Genomic DNA, 16,288 nt, shown 5'->3' on the forward strand with positions numbered 1-16,288 from the left:
GGGCAACAACAACTCAACCTGTAAGAAATCAAAACGACATAAGTACTCGTTCATTCAACTTTCGACCTAAAACCCATGTTGAACTTGCAAAATCTACAATCACATCTGAGATTTCTCAACGGCAATCGGGTGAAAGAGACAAATTTAGCCGTCTAGCCCCATTGACTCCCATTCATTTTGCACTCATGGCGAGCGCCCCCAGTGGAACTCTGGTGGTACTACAACCAAAATTCGGTACAATAGGGCTTAATAGGGAGTGGACAGGCTCTCCGTAGACGGGCTCTGCTAGGACTATATGTTTGTCCTATTTAAAACGCATCATGGGAAATGGAGTTTCAGTTGTCTTATTTTGAGGGGATGCTGAAGCACAGAAGCGAATATTTAACATACGAGTTAGTGTACAACAACTGGTTTTGACTGCTAACGGAACAACATTATACAGTTAATCTTTCAGTACAATCTTTTTAATTCCTTCAGTTATAAATAAAGGGCTCTTTTTGTCCGTGTGTGTTGTGATGCTTCACTGGGTGACAAATGTGTCTTTCCTCCAGAGGGCGCATCGAGGCCCACAGACGAATCTTCCTTAAAATCCTGTCTATGTTCAAATCCCAGGACGGAAAATCTTTTAAATGCATGCAGCAATCTAACGTGGCAGATATAAAAAGTGCTCTTACAATCTATATAAAATGATTACATTAAATCTCTTGCGCTTTTAAAAATGGTAACCACGCCACAATGCAAGCAATGCTGCCTTTCTACCCAATAATGTTCTATCTGCCTACTTCTGTGATGGATACTGAAATCACGGAACGTAGGCTGATTCTCGCGAGATGTGGCTATCCTGAAACGGTTCCTTTAAGGTAAGGTCCTGAAAGCTTAATCGTACATTATAGTCTTTAGGGAGCAGTATAATTATTATTTCAAGTGCGTTTCGCAGAATAAACATTGTGATTTACTGATCAGCGCCAGCCTTTTAGCCATGAGCGTGTTTTAGAAGGGACAACAAAGAAGCTCTTTGTTGCTACACATGGCGCTGGTTTTAAACCAGTTTATTCTTTTATTACTGTGATCAAAGACCTTTGACATATACATGAAGATTCACAGTGCGCGCTCACGTGTGTGTGTTTAGCACAAAACGCAATGTGAGATTCTACAGCATAACTTATTGTGTTTACAGCTGCAGACCGCATGCAGTGCATGCATGATACATTGACAGACATCTTTGTGACAATGTGTCAACAAATACAATGCTTACATACAGTTATAGGCGTAAAAACGGAAATGCCATTATGTCCTTTAATATAGACTTTGGTTTTGAATGGTTACCAGGATTTACATGGTTCTACAAAGAATGCACCACCATAGATTTATATGGTACATGGTTCGTAACTGGTTGGTCACAACGGTCTCACAACAACCCAAAAATGTTGGTCTGATCACTGATGGGTGAAAATATACTTTTTTTTTTCTTTTCTTTTCTTTTTTTTTTAAGGAGTACGTATTACGCAAATAATATAGTCCTACTTTAAAAGAATATACTGCAAAGTGCAAATGTAATAATGTTTTTGGACACTTGATTGTGTGTATTTGCAATTAAATGCAATTAGCAGAATTTTAGAGTAGGCTACTGCCAAAATGTACTGACAAGCATTTTTTAAAAAAAACTAAAATATACTTTAATTTTTGTTTTGTTTTTTTGTTGTAAAAACTGAACTGAAATATATTTGGGTCAATGACGTGACGGGTATTTTTTTAGTCCAAAGGCCTTAATAAATTAAAAACAAAGATATGACATCCAAAGTATATAAGGTAGTACTTTAATTATATTTTACTACATATAAAGGTATTTTAAAGATTTTGAAGTGTCAAAAGGTCATTCGGTTTAACCGTCCGAAGGCCAATACAGCCATTTCATTTGTGATTAAAATATCTTAAAATGTAATAAATTTATTTATTTATTTTATTCTGTCATGATTTTATAACATTATATATCAACATAGTGCAAAATGGTATTAAAATAATGTGTAGAAGTCATTGCTTTGTTATGAGAAAGAATGCCCGGAAAAATTTATTTCATTGATGTCATCTGGAGTAACCGATATAAAGCCACCATTTTGGATAAAGTCATGCGGTCAATATCATGTGACAGGATGTGACATCATTCAGACACCTGCAAAGGACCACACGGTCGTGAAGCAAAGTAAGTAACTCACTCTTAACTATTTGAAAAATTCATGTTTTTGCTTGCTTATACGCATGTCTGGAAATATCAGGTCATTCGGTACAACCGCTATAAAACATGGAAAATGTTGTAATATTTTAAAAACTTGTACTAAATATAAAATGTCTGATTATCTGTTTGCTAGCTAGCTAGCCAGCTAGATATCAGCCTGTTAGCATTGTTTGAAAATATTGTCATTCGGTAATACCGAAAATTTTGTTGTACCGAATGACAGCAATGTATGTAGGTCATATTTGTACATATCTGGAATAAATAAATAATACATTTTATTAATAGGAAATGTGCAGAGTATATTATTGCATCATTTTGACTGAATTTTACTTTTGCAGATGCCTTTATCAAATAAGGAAAAAGCATCTCGCTACTGGGAAAGGATCAAAGATGATCCTGTTAAAAAAGAAGAGATACTTGCCAAAAGAAGAGAAAAGTATCATTTGTTTTATTATTTAATTATTATTATTAATACTATTATAATACTATATATAGTAGTAATTGCATCATAACACTGTTACATTGTGCATTTAGTAACTGAGTGATTATTAGGAACACCTGCCAATATTATATTATTATTAGTACGTAGTAGTAGTAGTAGTAGTGTAGTTTTTCGCGTTTCTCAGAAGCTAATTACCCTCCTCCATCCCCAGCTCCTCCTCTCGTCCAGTCAGGATTTGTCATTCTGATTCCCCTTTGAATCAAGACTAAATTCTCGAATTATGTTGTACATTAAAATATTAAATTAATGATATCTGCTAGATACATTCATGTTGGTTCTGTTCTGTTTACCCTAAGGGCGGGTTATTGCTGCTCTCCCTGCTCTTATTGATGCTAGGCTGCACGGATGCACAGGGAGTTCTCGCCCAGAACAGAACCAGACCGCCAATCCTAATGCTAATTGTCAATCCTATTTGATGATAGTGGTCCTGACAAATGTTTTCATGTTTGATGTACTTTTTTACATTAATATTATATTAAAAATAAAATGTGCTTTTGTAACTATTTTTGTCTGTGTGTTGTCTTAAATATTCATAATGTCAAGGGCAGCAGACATAGTCATTCGGTATAACCAACCTTGGTCATTCGGTAAAACCGATAGTAAATATTTAAATAGAATAATATTGTTTTTAATAACTAAAGGAACTACAATAATACAAATATAAAGCAGAGTAGGGTTTTTTTTTTTCTACATTTACCCTGTCATTTCCCTGTGCAATGTTTTACTTGAATATGTAGGAGGGTTTAGAGTAGTCCAATAAAATGATTCGATTTATGAGATCAGTGATAATGTTATTTTATATTTATTCCGTGGTACACACTATATACTATCTCAACATCTATGTCAAATCAGGTTTTTTCATGAATAATTATCTGCAAATTAATAATTTTAGATATATTCATGGTTAAACCGAATTACTTTTTTGGTGACAAATTTTGTCCATCTTGTAAAAAATGACATAAGCAATGTTAATTGATTTAAAAAATCTCACAATCTCATTGTTAACACTTAATAAAACAAAAAAAAATGGTTTCAAAATTAATTATATCTCGATTAATGTTTTTTTTTACACTTTTAAAAACCTTATTCGTCAATGACCCATTTATAATAACTACACATTTTTAATGATGAAGCTGCAATTTAGAAAATATAAAATATATTAACTGTAAATGTAATATTGAATAGCACTACATGTACAACTTTACATGTGCTTTAGTATGTTTAATACCGGTACATCAAAGTGTAAAAGATTAAAACAATGACTCAACATACTTAAAACTTGACATTGTTACAAAGTGTGATTTAAAAGTATAAAGTATGTGAAGAAAGTGTACTCTTTTTAAACCGCTTAAGTAGGCCTTTTATTTCATTTGTATTATTAAGGCCTGGTTTCACAGACAGGGCTTAGATTAAGCCAAAATTAGGCTTTAGTTCAATTAGGGCATTTAAAGGCACATTATGTAAGATTTTTGTATTAAAATATCAACAACAACAAAAAAACACTATAACAGTGTTATATATTTTGGTGACTTGTGTACTTACAATATATTATGAATAGTAAAAGCATCTGCTAAATGCATGTAAATGTAAATAAATAGGTATTTAAAGGAAAGAAGAAAATGCTTCCCATGTCTTTTATTTTAGGTCAGACTGTGTGTCCAAGTTTATGTTACTTGGTAGAAGCTAGTCAAATTAGACAGATGCCAACATGGACAGGTTGTTTGACATGCCCTCATCTTCAAAAACCGTGAACAAGACTATAAAAAAATAAAAATAATATGAAATATGATATCACGCAAACTATACATTAAATATGGGTTTGGTATTGTGTTGTTCACCACCTGATGCCCATTTAAAACCACTGTTATATTGCAAACAGAAAAGATGTGTTAAAACCTTTTCCTTTTTAGATTCAAGCTCGCTGTAACAGCACCATGTCTGAGCCGTCTCTCCCGCCAGCATCCCCTGTCCTCGCCCTGCATTCAAAAACACACAAGGACACTATCCTGCATAAATTTGACAAACTCAGAAGAAGTGAACTGCTTTGTGACACAACCCTTATCGTAGAAGACGTGCACTTCAAGGCACACAAGGCTCTTTTAGCAGCGAGCAGTGAATATTTCTCAGTGATGTTCACTGCTGAAGATCAGGTAAGCCAGTCGGTGTACAAGCTGGATGGCATGTCTGCGAAAACCTTCTCGGCCGTGCTTGAGTTCATCTACAGCGCAAGTGTGTTGGTGGACCAGAGTAGCTCTGAGCAGCTGTTTGACATGGCCCGCTTTCTGGACATCCCAGATCTGCTCAAAGCCCACAAGGCCCTTCAAAAGGACAGTTCAACGGTTGAAAATGTGGGAGAAGGTGTTGATGAATGCATACAGGCAAAGCGTAAAAGAGGGCGCCCAAAAAAGAGCATGTACACTCAGGATTCAATCCAGACAGAGAATCCAGAGAGCGGTTTACCAACACAGGCTCAAGAGCCCACAGAACCTCTCTTAGATCCCACTTCACCTCCAAGAGACTTAAGTGACAGCGACTACAACCCCAGAGAGGAGGACAGACCCCGTCACAGCAAACGCAAAATACGGCAGCCTGTCAAACTGAAGGGATACAGGTTAGGAGACAGTCTGACTGAACGCAAGGAGCCGGGGAAGAGAGGGCGAAAGAGGAAGTACCCGGACACAGAGGCCAGATGTGACGAGTGTGGGAAGGTTTATAAAAACCATCTGTTTCTGAAGATACATCAACGAACTCATACAGGTGAGCCTCATTTTTTTATTATACTAAATAACCGACTTAATAGTAACAAATAGAAATAGCATGCTAGCTCTGAAAGCATGAGATCCCACCCTCCCTTCAGAGCGTCTCCAAAGCCACGCCTCCTTCAAAACACATGAACGCTCACAGCAGGGAGCAAACAAAACGTCATGAGAGACAGTGTTAAATGACCTCTGTCTCAAAGCACATAATATTACAATAATAATGAACGTAAACAACTTAAAGAGTACTGACCTGTACCACCTGACTGCTGCAGATTCATTTCAGCGTTGATAGTGTTGCCATTGAATTCAAGTCACAAACGTTCCAAATTACAGTAGTTATGGTGTGAACGCAGCATAAGCCCGTGGTTTTGGTTCAGGAGGAACTGTAAAAGGTGGCTGCTGTTTCGCTTGCGGTGCTCTGTGACTGACGTCTGTCTAACTCATAGCATGAAACACGCTGATGATGTGTGATGTCTGTGCGTGGAGGTATGGAAATGCATACGCTGACAGGCAGGTAGGACATCATATCATGGTCCTACGCCTTCCACAGACGATATAAATACATTTAGACCACTTAACTTAGTGATTGCTATCAGGATGTGAAGAGACTTTCAACCAGCATAACAAAAAATGTTTCTGGAACAAATCGCCTCCCCTGCCTTTAGCTCATGCATTAACTAAATTGCTAATAAATGAGACCTTATTGTAAAGTGTTACCGTTTGTTTTAACATGTGTTTGTATTACACACTAAACGTGACTTGTTAAGTATTTCATCAGAGATTAAAGACGTCATGAAATCAAAATTGACCCTATTTACTTTGTAAGCGCATATTACTAATCTTGTGGTGAACAATTAATCTGTGCAAGTTAATACACTGAAAAAGATTGTTTGTCGTGGTAATCTTTAATCAAAATCTGAAAAGTTATTTCCGGTCTGGAATGGTGTTCCTTCTCTGATGATGTCAATTTGACGGCTTGGGTTGAAAACACTAAACCACTCCCCTCAAACCATCAGTCTGCTATGAGCAGAGATGGAGAGGAGGAGCGCTAAAGTAAAACCCCGCCCTCTGTTCAATATTCCGTTTCACTTGGAAATACGTCACATCACTGGAGAAAAGTCGTTTGCAACTTCCGGTTCACGGGGACTTTAAAGGGGTCAGCGGATGCTCATTTTCCACAAGTTGGTATGATTCTTTATGATACTTTGGTTAAAATTCCTCAATGGTTGTGTAAAACAACACCCTTTTTACCTCCTCAAAAACAGCTCTGTTCACTGCGACCCGTTTCGGTGCATGTCTCTTTAAATGATAATGAGCAACTGCTCACCCCACCCCTCTCTTCCATGGAGCGTGTCGACACAAGACAGGTAAAGTGCTGCCTTGGCGGACACTATACAAATGGCTGAGGGCAGAAAAATGCTAATACGGGACAGTCCGTCAGTGGTCGTGGGCGGAGCATCAGCAATATGACATCATATTGCTCAGAAAATGGCTCAGAGTGAATGAATTATTTTCATTGTATGGTGGTTTTGTCCACACACTGCAAAGACACATTTATATGCAGACACCATATAAAAGTGAATTTTGTATCCGATGACCCCTTTAAGACTCTTTTAGACCCTTTTCATATTTCTGGGGTTCTCAGAAGCGGAAGTCGTCATAGGCTAATGTGAAAGGCATGTGAAAAAATTCTATATTTTTGTGTTCCCATTTACTCCATTATATATAAAGAAATAAAAAAATCCACGATAGCGTTTTGAGAACAAAATTATTGAGAGATTGATTAGCTACATTAGTCAGAAGAGAGAAAGAAATTAGCCGTCACTCCCTTGTTATTACAAGCACTCACTCAGTAGCATTTACCGGTTTTCTACCATTTAACGCCAAAAATGTTACTAATTGTGGAAATGCATCATCAGAGTCTGTGAAAAGACTTCACATGTCCATTGAAAATCTCAATATAAATTGACTTCTTTTTATGCAGGTGAAAAACCGTTCAGATGCAGTGTTTGTGGGAAGGGTTTCACCCAGAAACACACTCTTTTGGTTCATCAGCGCATGCACACGGGAGAAAAGCCCTTCATCTGCACGATATGCTCCAAAGCGTTGTCCACCAAACACTCCCTACAGGAGCATATGAACCTACACGCAGGTGAGGGACATCACAACTACTTATTCATGACAATTCAATAGTTTGGGTTAAGACTAAAATGCTTTTATCCAGCAAAGATGCATTAAATTAATCAAATATGACAGTAAAGACATTTAGAATGTTACTAAAGATGTATTTTATTATAAGAAAAGTTTCTATAGCAGCAATTGATTTCTGACGGTCATGTGACACTTAAAAGGATAGTTCACCCAAAAAATTAAAATTCTGACATTAATTACAATGTTGTTCCAATCCTGTAAGACTTTTGGTCATCTTTGGAACGCAAATTAAGATCTTTTTGATGAAATCTGAGAGCTTTTTGTCCCTCCATTGACAGCTACGCAACTACCACTTTCAAACCCCAGAAAGATATCATTAAAGCAATCCATGTGACTCAATTTTATGAAGTGATACGAGTGCTTCGTTTGTGAAAAAAAAACACACAATTTGCCACTTTATTTACAAAATAATCTCTAACATGAGTTCATGAAAGACCCATGCGTGTTGTGTTGACACGAGAGTAGACGTTGTTGTGTGAACGCGCGTTGGAGATTAATATTTTGTAAATAAAGTAAAATTAAATGTTAGCGACAAAGCACTCGCATCGCTTCATAAAACTGAGGTTAAACCACTGCAGTCACATGGATTACATTAATGATGTCTTTACTATCTTTCTGGGGCTTGAAAGTGGTAGTAGCGTAGCTGTCAATGGAGGGACAAAAAGCTCTCAGATTTCATCAAAAAGATCTTAATTTGTGTTTCGAAGATGAACGAAGGTCTTACGGATTTGGAACGACACGAGGGTAGCTTTAAGATTGGAGTAATGATGCTGAAAATTCAACTTTGGCATTTCAGGAATAAATGACATTTTAAAAAAATTATTAGAAAACAATATTTCACAATTTTACTGGTTTTTTTTATCAAATAAATGCAGCCTTGGTCAGCATAAGATACTTATTTTTAAAAAACATTTCTATGTCTATGTCCGATCTCTTTTTCCACTGTGGTTGTACCATGTGATGGTATAGCACAGCATTTTAATATAAAGCATGGTACACTTTGATGACCATATTTGTCTGTAAGGACACCATAGTTCAGTATGATCATAATACATGATGTCCAAAAACACGTGGTAATGCAATAGCAAATTTACAAACAAAAAAATCCATTGGTCATATCATGGTACAGTACATGACCAAAACACCATAGTAAATATTCAAATAACTGAATATATACTGCCTGATGGTCTATAACATTCTCCATTTTCTTTCCACAGAGAATAAATCTTTCAGTTGTGACCAGTGTGGGAAAAGCTTCAGTCAGAAGCGGCAGCTGAAAAGCCATTACCGCGTTCACACGGGAAAAGCTTTACCTGAGTGTGCGCAATGTCATCATAAATTTATGGATGCAGCTCAACTGAAGAAGCACCTGAGAACTCATACTGGTAACAAACAGATCACACTTCATAGCAGTTTGCATATCTGTGCTGTATGAACACCTGTGTTATCATTTCAGGTGAGAAGCCGTTTACATGTGAAATCTGTGGGAAGTGTTTCACAGCCAAGAGCACGCTGCAGACACACATCAGGATACACAGGTCAGAAATCAACATATTAACATATTAAGACACCGCCGGGAAATAGAGGAAACACAATAAAACTGATATCACCTTACTTCCCTAGTTGACTGATTACATTAAGTTTTCTGAAATATTGTTTAAATATGCAAATGAGACATTGTGTAATTAAATATGCACTAATTTGCACATACATTTCCAGAACAGAAATCTGACATAAGTTTTTTGATATCTCTTTATTACTCCATAAATCAGAAAATACTGTCAACAGCCAGAAAAATAATACATATTCACCATATCTTTAGGAATAAAATGTATAAAATAATCAGCCGAATGATATATGAACAAACCCCTCTGTAAAAACCTTCAGAATATCAATATAGATAGAAATAAAACTGTAAAGTTTGGTGTATGTAAAGCTGCTGAAGTGGAGATTTTTGGCCTTTAAAAATATGTATTGTAATTAAAATCTACAGATGCAAATAGACAGTGTAATAAAATGTTATCCACCTTTTTCCTATGTCCCATGACGCTTTGTGCGATTATGGGAGTAATTTCCGTTAAACTGTAAACAATCAGTAACAATTTTGCTGTAATGAACGCAGTAATAAGCACTTTCAAAATCTGGGTATAATAAGATGACATTTATTCTACTCACCCTTCAACCATTGAACATTTAAAAGGAAATTTAAAAGTGAAAAGGCATTAACAAAGTACTTTCAACAGACCATGAATAACCCCAAAAGCTTGATTTTTTTCTGCAGAAATATTACGGGCGTTAAATATCACTGTAGTAATATTTGTCTGTATTATGTAACATACATCAAAAATGTTCATTAACTGGAACATTGAGTAAACACAATAAATAGTATTTACCTGCTTTAGAAATATTCCAGTAAACACTGTTACATTTACATTTACATTTACATTTACATTTACATTTAGTCATTTAGCAGACGCCCTTATCCAAAGCGACTTACAAATTAGGACTAAGTTCAGCGAGTCATCATAAAGAGGCAAAAGCAACAACAACGCAGGAAGTGCTCAAAATACGAAGTTCTGGTATTATTCAGAGTAGCATAAGCCTGATAAGTGATGTTTCAAAGGGAAAGGATTTTTTTTATTTTTTTTTTTTATTTTTTTTTTTATTTGATTTTTTTATTTTTATTTTTTTATTTTATTTTTTTTATAAGGTTAAGTGCTCACGGAAGAGATTGGTTTTCAGCTGTTTTTTGAATGTTGTCAGGGATTCTGCATTCCGGATGAGGGTGGGGAGAGCGTTCCACCAGCATGGAACTGTAAATGAGAATGTTCTGGAAAGTGATTTTGTGGCTTTCTGTGATGGAACCACGAGACGTCGCTCGTTGACCGATCGTAGGTGTCTGGTAGGGATGTAGACTCGTAGGAGTGAGTGAAAGTAGGAGGGAGCTGAGCCTGTGATAGTTCTGTAAGCAAGCGTCAGTGCCTTGAACTTGATGCGAGCAGCTAGAGGTAGCCAGTGCAGAGAGATGAACAGAGGAGTGACGTGGGCCCTCTTGGGCTCGTTGAAGACAAGACGAGCTGCAGCATTCTGGATCATCTGTAGGGGTTTGGTCGCACATGCTGGGAGTCCAGCCAGAAGGGCATTGCAGTAGTCAAGCCTAGAGATGACCAGGGCCTGGACGATAAGTTGTGTTGCATGCTCAGTTAGGAAAGGCCTGATCTTCCTGATGTTGTGCAGTGCAAACCTGCATGATCGAGCTGTCTTTGAAATGTGATCTGTGAAGGTCAGCTGGTCATCAAACGTTACTCCAAGATTTCTGACCGATCTTGATGGGGTGATTAATGATGACTCTAGCTGGATGGTGAAGTCGTGCTGTAGAGACGGATTGGCAGGGAGGACGAGAAGCTCAGTCTTTGCCAGGTTGAGCTGCAGGTGGTGTTCCTTCATCCATGTGGAGATGTCCGCCAGACAGCTTGAGACCCGTGCAGCTACTGTGGGATCATCTGGTTGAAAGGAGAGGAAGAGCTGTGTGTCATCAGCATAGCAGTGGTAGGAAAAACCGTGTGCCTGTATGATGTGTCCCAGTGATGTGGTGTAGATGGAGAAGAGGAGGGGACCAAGAACTGAACCCTGGGGAACCCCTGTGGTCAGCTGATGTGCTCTGGATACCTCGCCTCTCCATGCGACCTTGAAGGACCTACCTGTGAGATAGGACTCAAACCAGTGGAGTGAAGTTCCTGTGATGCCCAGCGATGAGAGGGTGGACAGAAGGATCTGATGATTCACCGTGTCGAAGGCAGCAGACAGATCCAGGAGAATGAGGACTGAAGATTTGGAAGCAGCTTTTGCGATCCGTAGGGCTTCTGTGACTGACAGTAATGCAGTCTCAGTTGAATGTCCTTTCTTGAAGCCAGATTGGTTGACATCCAGCTGGTTGTTTAGAGACAAGAAGGATGTTAGTTGGTTGAAGACAGCTCTTTCAAGTGTCTTCGCAATGAATGGTAGGAGAGAGATAGGTCTGTAATTCTCTACCAATGATGTGTTTAGCGTTGGTTTTTTGAGCAGTGGAGTAACCCGAGCCTGCTTGAATGCTGTAGGGAAGGTGCCAGTGTGGAGGGATGAGTTGATGATGTGTGTGAGTGATGGTAGAAGTGTGGGAGAGATGGCTTGTAGAAGGTGTGAGGGGATGGGGTCAAGCGTGCAGGTGGTAGGGTGACTGGAGAGGAGAAGTGTAGATACTTCTTCCTCGGTTAGCGAAGAAAAGGAGGACAGAGGGGTATTGGCTGTGGAAGGGGTCGGTCTGGGTTCCTGTGTGTGTGGAGCTGAGAACTGACTGCTGATAGCTGTTGTTTTGTTGGTGAAGAAGGTCGCAAAGTCGTCAGCAGTTAAGGAGGAGGCGGGAGGTGGTGGAGGTGGACAGAGGAGAGAGTTGAATGTCTTGAAGAGTAATCGTGTGTTGGAGGAGCTGTTGATCTTGTTGTGGAAGTATGAAGATTTTGCAGCATGAACATCAACAGAAAAGGAGGAGAGGAGAGATTGATACATACTCAGGTCAGATGCGTCTTTTGATTTGTGCCATTTCCTCTCCGCTGCCCTGAGTTTGGTCCGGTGTTCCCGAAGAACCTCAGATAACCAGGGGTTAGAGGGAGTAGTGCGTGCTGGCCTGGAGGAGAGAGGGCAGATAATGTCTAGAGAAGAGATTAGAGTGGAGCATAAGGTGTCCGTTGCGGTATTCACATCCAGAGATGAGAATTGTGAGGGTGGGGGAAGAGAGGATGACACGGCAGAGGAGAGATGGGAGGGGGAAAGTGAGCGCAGGTTTCGTCTGAAAGTGACTGGTGGTGGGGGTGGGGGTGCAGGGGTAGAGAGTTGTAGACTGAAAGTAATGAGGAAATGATCTGAAACGTGGAGAGGTGTCACCAGGATGTTTTCTGTGGTGCAGTTGCGTGTGTAAACCAGGTCCAGTTGGTTGCCTGATTTGTGAGTAGCTGTGGTGATGAGTCGTTTGAGATCGAAAGAGGCTAGGAGAGAGGTGAAGTCTGTTGCATGTGGCTTTTCGAGATGAATGTTGAAGTCACCGAAGACTAGAAGTGGGGTGCCGTCCTCAGGGAAAGTGGACAGCAGCACATCCAGCTCATCTACAAAGTTACCCAGCTGACCTGGGGGGCGATAAATGACTACAATATGGATTTTAATGGGGGTTGTAAGTGTAATAGCATGATATTCAAATGAGTTGTTGTTGCATAGAGAAGAGAGCGTGGAGTATTTGCAATTGTTAGAAACGAGAAGCCCTGTACCCCCACCTCTCCCAGACTGGCGAGGGGAGTGGGAGAAGGAGAAATTGCTAGAGAGAGCAGCAGGGGTTGCTGAGTCTTCTGGACGAATCCAGGTCTCAGTCAGCCCCAAGATACTAAGAGTAGAATGAGATGCAAAGGCTGGAATGAAGTCAGCTTTATTGACTGCTGACTGACAATTCCATAGACCCACGGAAAGAGAGAGAGGAGTATGTGAGGATGTGGGGATGGGACGCAGATTGGCAGTATTGCGCTGCCTATTGCGCGTGATGAAAGGACGGTGCCGAGAGATAACAGGAATGTATTGAAAGCACATGTTGATTAAGGTGAACAATAAGGTAAGTAGAGGGAAGAGAAAGGGAAGAGGAGATACGTAAGTGCCTTTCTGGTGTCCTTGCTCGGTGGAGTCGCGCAGGTAGAGTCGCTGGTCTTTTCCCGAGTCGGTCTTCACACGAGGAGCCTGAACACGAGAGCTGAACGCTTCCGCTGACGCTTCCGTCACTGTTAATGTGGATTAGAAGTGAAAAGGGGAGACAATTATATTTTTAGCATCCGTGTGAATACAAACCTGGAAAGAGACGTGAGGATTTGGGGAGAAAAACAAGAGATTCCTAGTGCATTCCATTGAATTATTCATGGGAGATATCGTAAATTAAATCAGGAGAACAGACCACAAATGCGCAGTATATGTTGTCCTTTTCATACTGTTACAGCAGAATATAAAAGAAAACAAGAAAATGATCAGTAGGAAAAGAATGCAGCGACTGAAAAGAGCTCTTGCCATAGATATTCTTGTTATACCATATCACTTTAAAATACCAAGCTATTATCTAGACAAAGGACATTTTACAGCTCATTCAGACAAACTGATGGATAAGGATCATCCTTTGAAAGGATTTGTTTCAGTCTTTTTGATTGGAACTTCCCCAAATCAGAAGTTAATATAAATCAGACAAATTACATATAAACAAACAGCTCAGTAAAAACCTTGAGAATATAGATAGGAATAAACCTGTAAAGTTTAGAGGATGTAAAGCTGCTTAAGTGGAGATTTCTGAAAAATACTTTGATGGAATGCCCTTCAAAGATTTGTATTGTAATTTAATCTGCGGATGCAAATAGATAAAGTGCAATAAAATAAACAATTAAAGTGATTTGTGGATGTTTTCTTTCCACTAGTCTGGAACAAAATCTCAAAACTGACCAGTGCAGGAAATAACGTTTTTGCCTGTAGTGTCTTGCCTTTTAATGTTCAAGATTTGCATGTTTAAAAAAAAAAAATCTTTCTTGTCATCCAGAGGAGAGAAGCCATACGTCTGCAATGTCTGCGATAAGACCTTCTCGGACCCCAGTGCCAGGCGGCGTCACGTGGCGTCTCACACGGGTAAAAAGCCCTTCACGTGTTCTGTCTGCAACCTGTCGTTTGCCCGACTGGACAACCTTAAAGCTCACACCAAGACTCACAACAAAGAGCGTCCACCAGGAGAAGCTGAGAGCACGGGCCCCGCGGAGGTGCAGGCCACATCAGGGGCCGAAGAAATGCACAACATCCTCCAACTCCAGCCATACCAACTTCCCACCCACGGCGAGCAGGAAATCCAGCTGGTGGTGACCAGCGAGGTGGAAAACATCAACCTGGGTCAGGATCAAGCTATCAGCATCATCACTGCAGAAGACACTTCTGTGGAACAGGGTCTCACCCTTCTCACCCAACCACAAAACCTGGCACTGGTCGCACCGGACGGGTTAGACGGCAGCGCTCAAATCCAAACCATCAGCGTCTTGGGAAGTCAAGTGAGCAGCGGGCAGCCGGAGCAAATGCACGTCATCACACTGACCAAAGAAGCCATGGAGCAACTGCAGGTTCACCACGGAGCTCCACAGCAGCTGCAGGTGATCCACCAGCTGTCCGAAACCTCGGAGAATCCCAGCCGGCCGAGTCCAACAGGAGGCATTCACGTCAGCAGTCAGAGCGGACAGCCCATCTCCATCAGCCAGACCAGCGAGCAGATCCCCAGCCATCAGATCCAGGGTCAAACCTTCCAGATCCAGGCGGGAACGGTCTCGTACCTCTACACCACCAGCGTGACCCCGCAAAACTGAACCCACACAACCGTTTAAACCCTTTCGGACTCGCTCACAGTGCTGATGCTTGTTCTCTTTGGATGTAAATGGTTATATTTTAATACAGTAAAGCTGATTGAGAATAAGCAGAAACATCTTCTTTTTTTAGATAATGGCTGCAATATGGATCATGAAGTATTTGTATTTGTTAATGACAAGACTAAAGATAATAAATGGTTCACATACATACAACTTCAAATGTATTTGTCCAAAATCAGTTTATTTAAGTGTAATTGTCCAGCATGACAGTAACATTGGCTCAAAGGCATGAGTTTTTCTAACCAATGCTTATTGCCATAATGCAAAAACATTCACTGTAATTTCTGTAATGCAAAAAAGTCATATAAATGATAATTTCATATTCTTTACTGTAATGTAAAAATTATATTGCACATATAATTTTTATTTATAAAATTACAGAAAACAATCATGTAAATGTGTTGACATCATTAGTTTTTAATTTTATGTTTTTGTCATTTTTATTATTTTTAAAATGTCTATTTAGTTTCAATACATTTTTATGTCAGTTTTAATTATTTTTGTGCTAAAGTAAGTTAATGAAATGAAATTGAAATGTGTCATGAAAATTATACAAACAATCTTCATGGTCAAAATGTATATGGATTTTGTGGTTAAACATTACGTTTTGATTAATGCACAGTTTTAATTACAAATAATCAGACCTGTCAGGGCCATTTAGGTTAGAATGGAGTCTGGACACAAGTAAAAGTGGAAGACGTGTTCAGATCTAACTTCCAACAACCTCCATTCTCTCCACTAATATCCTGTCTTCTCTCTACAATCTCTATCAATAAAAGTCTCAAAAGTTGTCAGTTTGTGTGGCTTCCGATCATTTACTTGTGACCCAATCTAAGATTCTGGAATGACTGGTGGTTAGAAGATGCGATTCCATCAGGAAGACTGGGTAACAGCGCCTCTGAAATGTCCAGACGAAGACGACTGGAATTCTGTGAATTAGAACAATGGAATGTAAAAAAAAAAAATCATACCACTGATGTTCTTTGTTATATGATCAGAATTGTATTTAAAGGGACAGTCAAGAGGGGTTGGAAAGACATGAGTTGGAAAGACATGAGATTTTTAGGCGAACTATTCCTGTAATGGTTGGTTGTTAAATGACTTTTACTACAGAATCAATTAACTC

The 16,288-nt window shown here is 39.3% G+C and overlaps 2 protein-coding genes across 6 annotated transcripts in view; one reads left to right on the forward strand and one right to left on the reverse strand.

Annotated features, from left to right (window-relative positions):
- The first annotated feature begins 300 nt into the window (after nt 1–300).
- zbtb24 (zinc finger and BTB domain containing 24) lies at nt 301–15,953 on the forward strand. Of its 5 annotated transcripts, none has more exons than XM_082142974.1 (6): nt 301–2,669; nt 3,032–5,492; nt 7,479–7,646; nt 8,923–9,090; nt 9,162–9,243; nt 14,298–15,953. In XM_082142974.1, exons 2-6 carry the CDS (start codon nt 4,670–4,672, stop codon nt 15,100–15,102), a joined length of 2,046 nt encoding a protein of 681 aa, XP_081999100.1. In that variant the 5' UTR covers nt 301–2,669; nt 3,032–4,669; the 3' UTR covers nt 15,103–15,953. The 5 variants fall into 5 exon arrangements, with proteins under 5 accessions (XP_081999100.1, XP_081999101.1, XP_081999099.1 ...); XM_082142975.1 differs by having other exon boundaries at nt 4,646–5,492; XM_082142973.1 differs by having other exon boundaries at nt 301–2,200; nt 2,572–5,492.
- Nucleotides 15,325–16,288, reverse strand: part of LOC309479087 (uncharacterized protein) — a 40,150-nt gene continuing 39,186 nt past the window's right edge. Inside the window, exon 46 of the mRNA XM_082142938.1 lies at nt 15,325–16,091. Within this exon, the coding sequence (XP_081999064.1) occupies nt 15,978–16,091 (114 nt within the window). The 3' untranslated portion in view covers nt 15,325–15,977. The remainder of the gene's footprint in view (nt 16,092–16,288) is intronic.

The sequence above is a fragment of the Leuciscus leuciscus genome (assembly GCF_965113295.1).
Source record: "Leuciscus leuciscus genome assembly, chromosome: 17".
NCBI lineage: Eukaryota > Metazoa > Chordata > Actinopteri > Cypriniformes > Leuciscidae > Leuciscus > Leuciscus leuciscus.

Bases quoted from the DNA above. Each gene is read 5' to 3' on its own strand.
- zbtb24 (XM_082142974.1), top strand. From the start codon at position 4,670: ATGTCTGAGCCGTCTCTCCCGCCAGCATCCCCTGTCCTCGCCCTGCAT. The intron at 7,647-8,922 runs GTGAGGGACATC...TTCTTTCCACAG, and splicing joins GCATATGAACCTACACGCAG to AGAATAAATCTTTCAGTTGT. The intron at 9,244-14,297 runs GTCAGAAATCAA...CTTGTCATCCAG, and splicing joins ACACACATCAGGATACACAG to AGGAGAGAAGCCATACGTCT.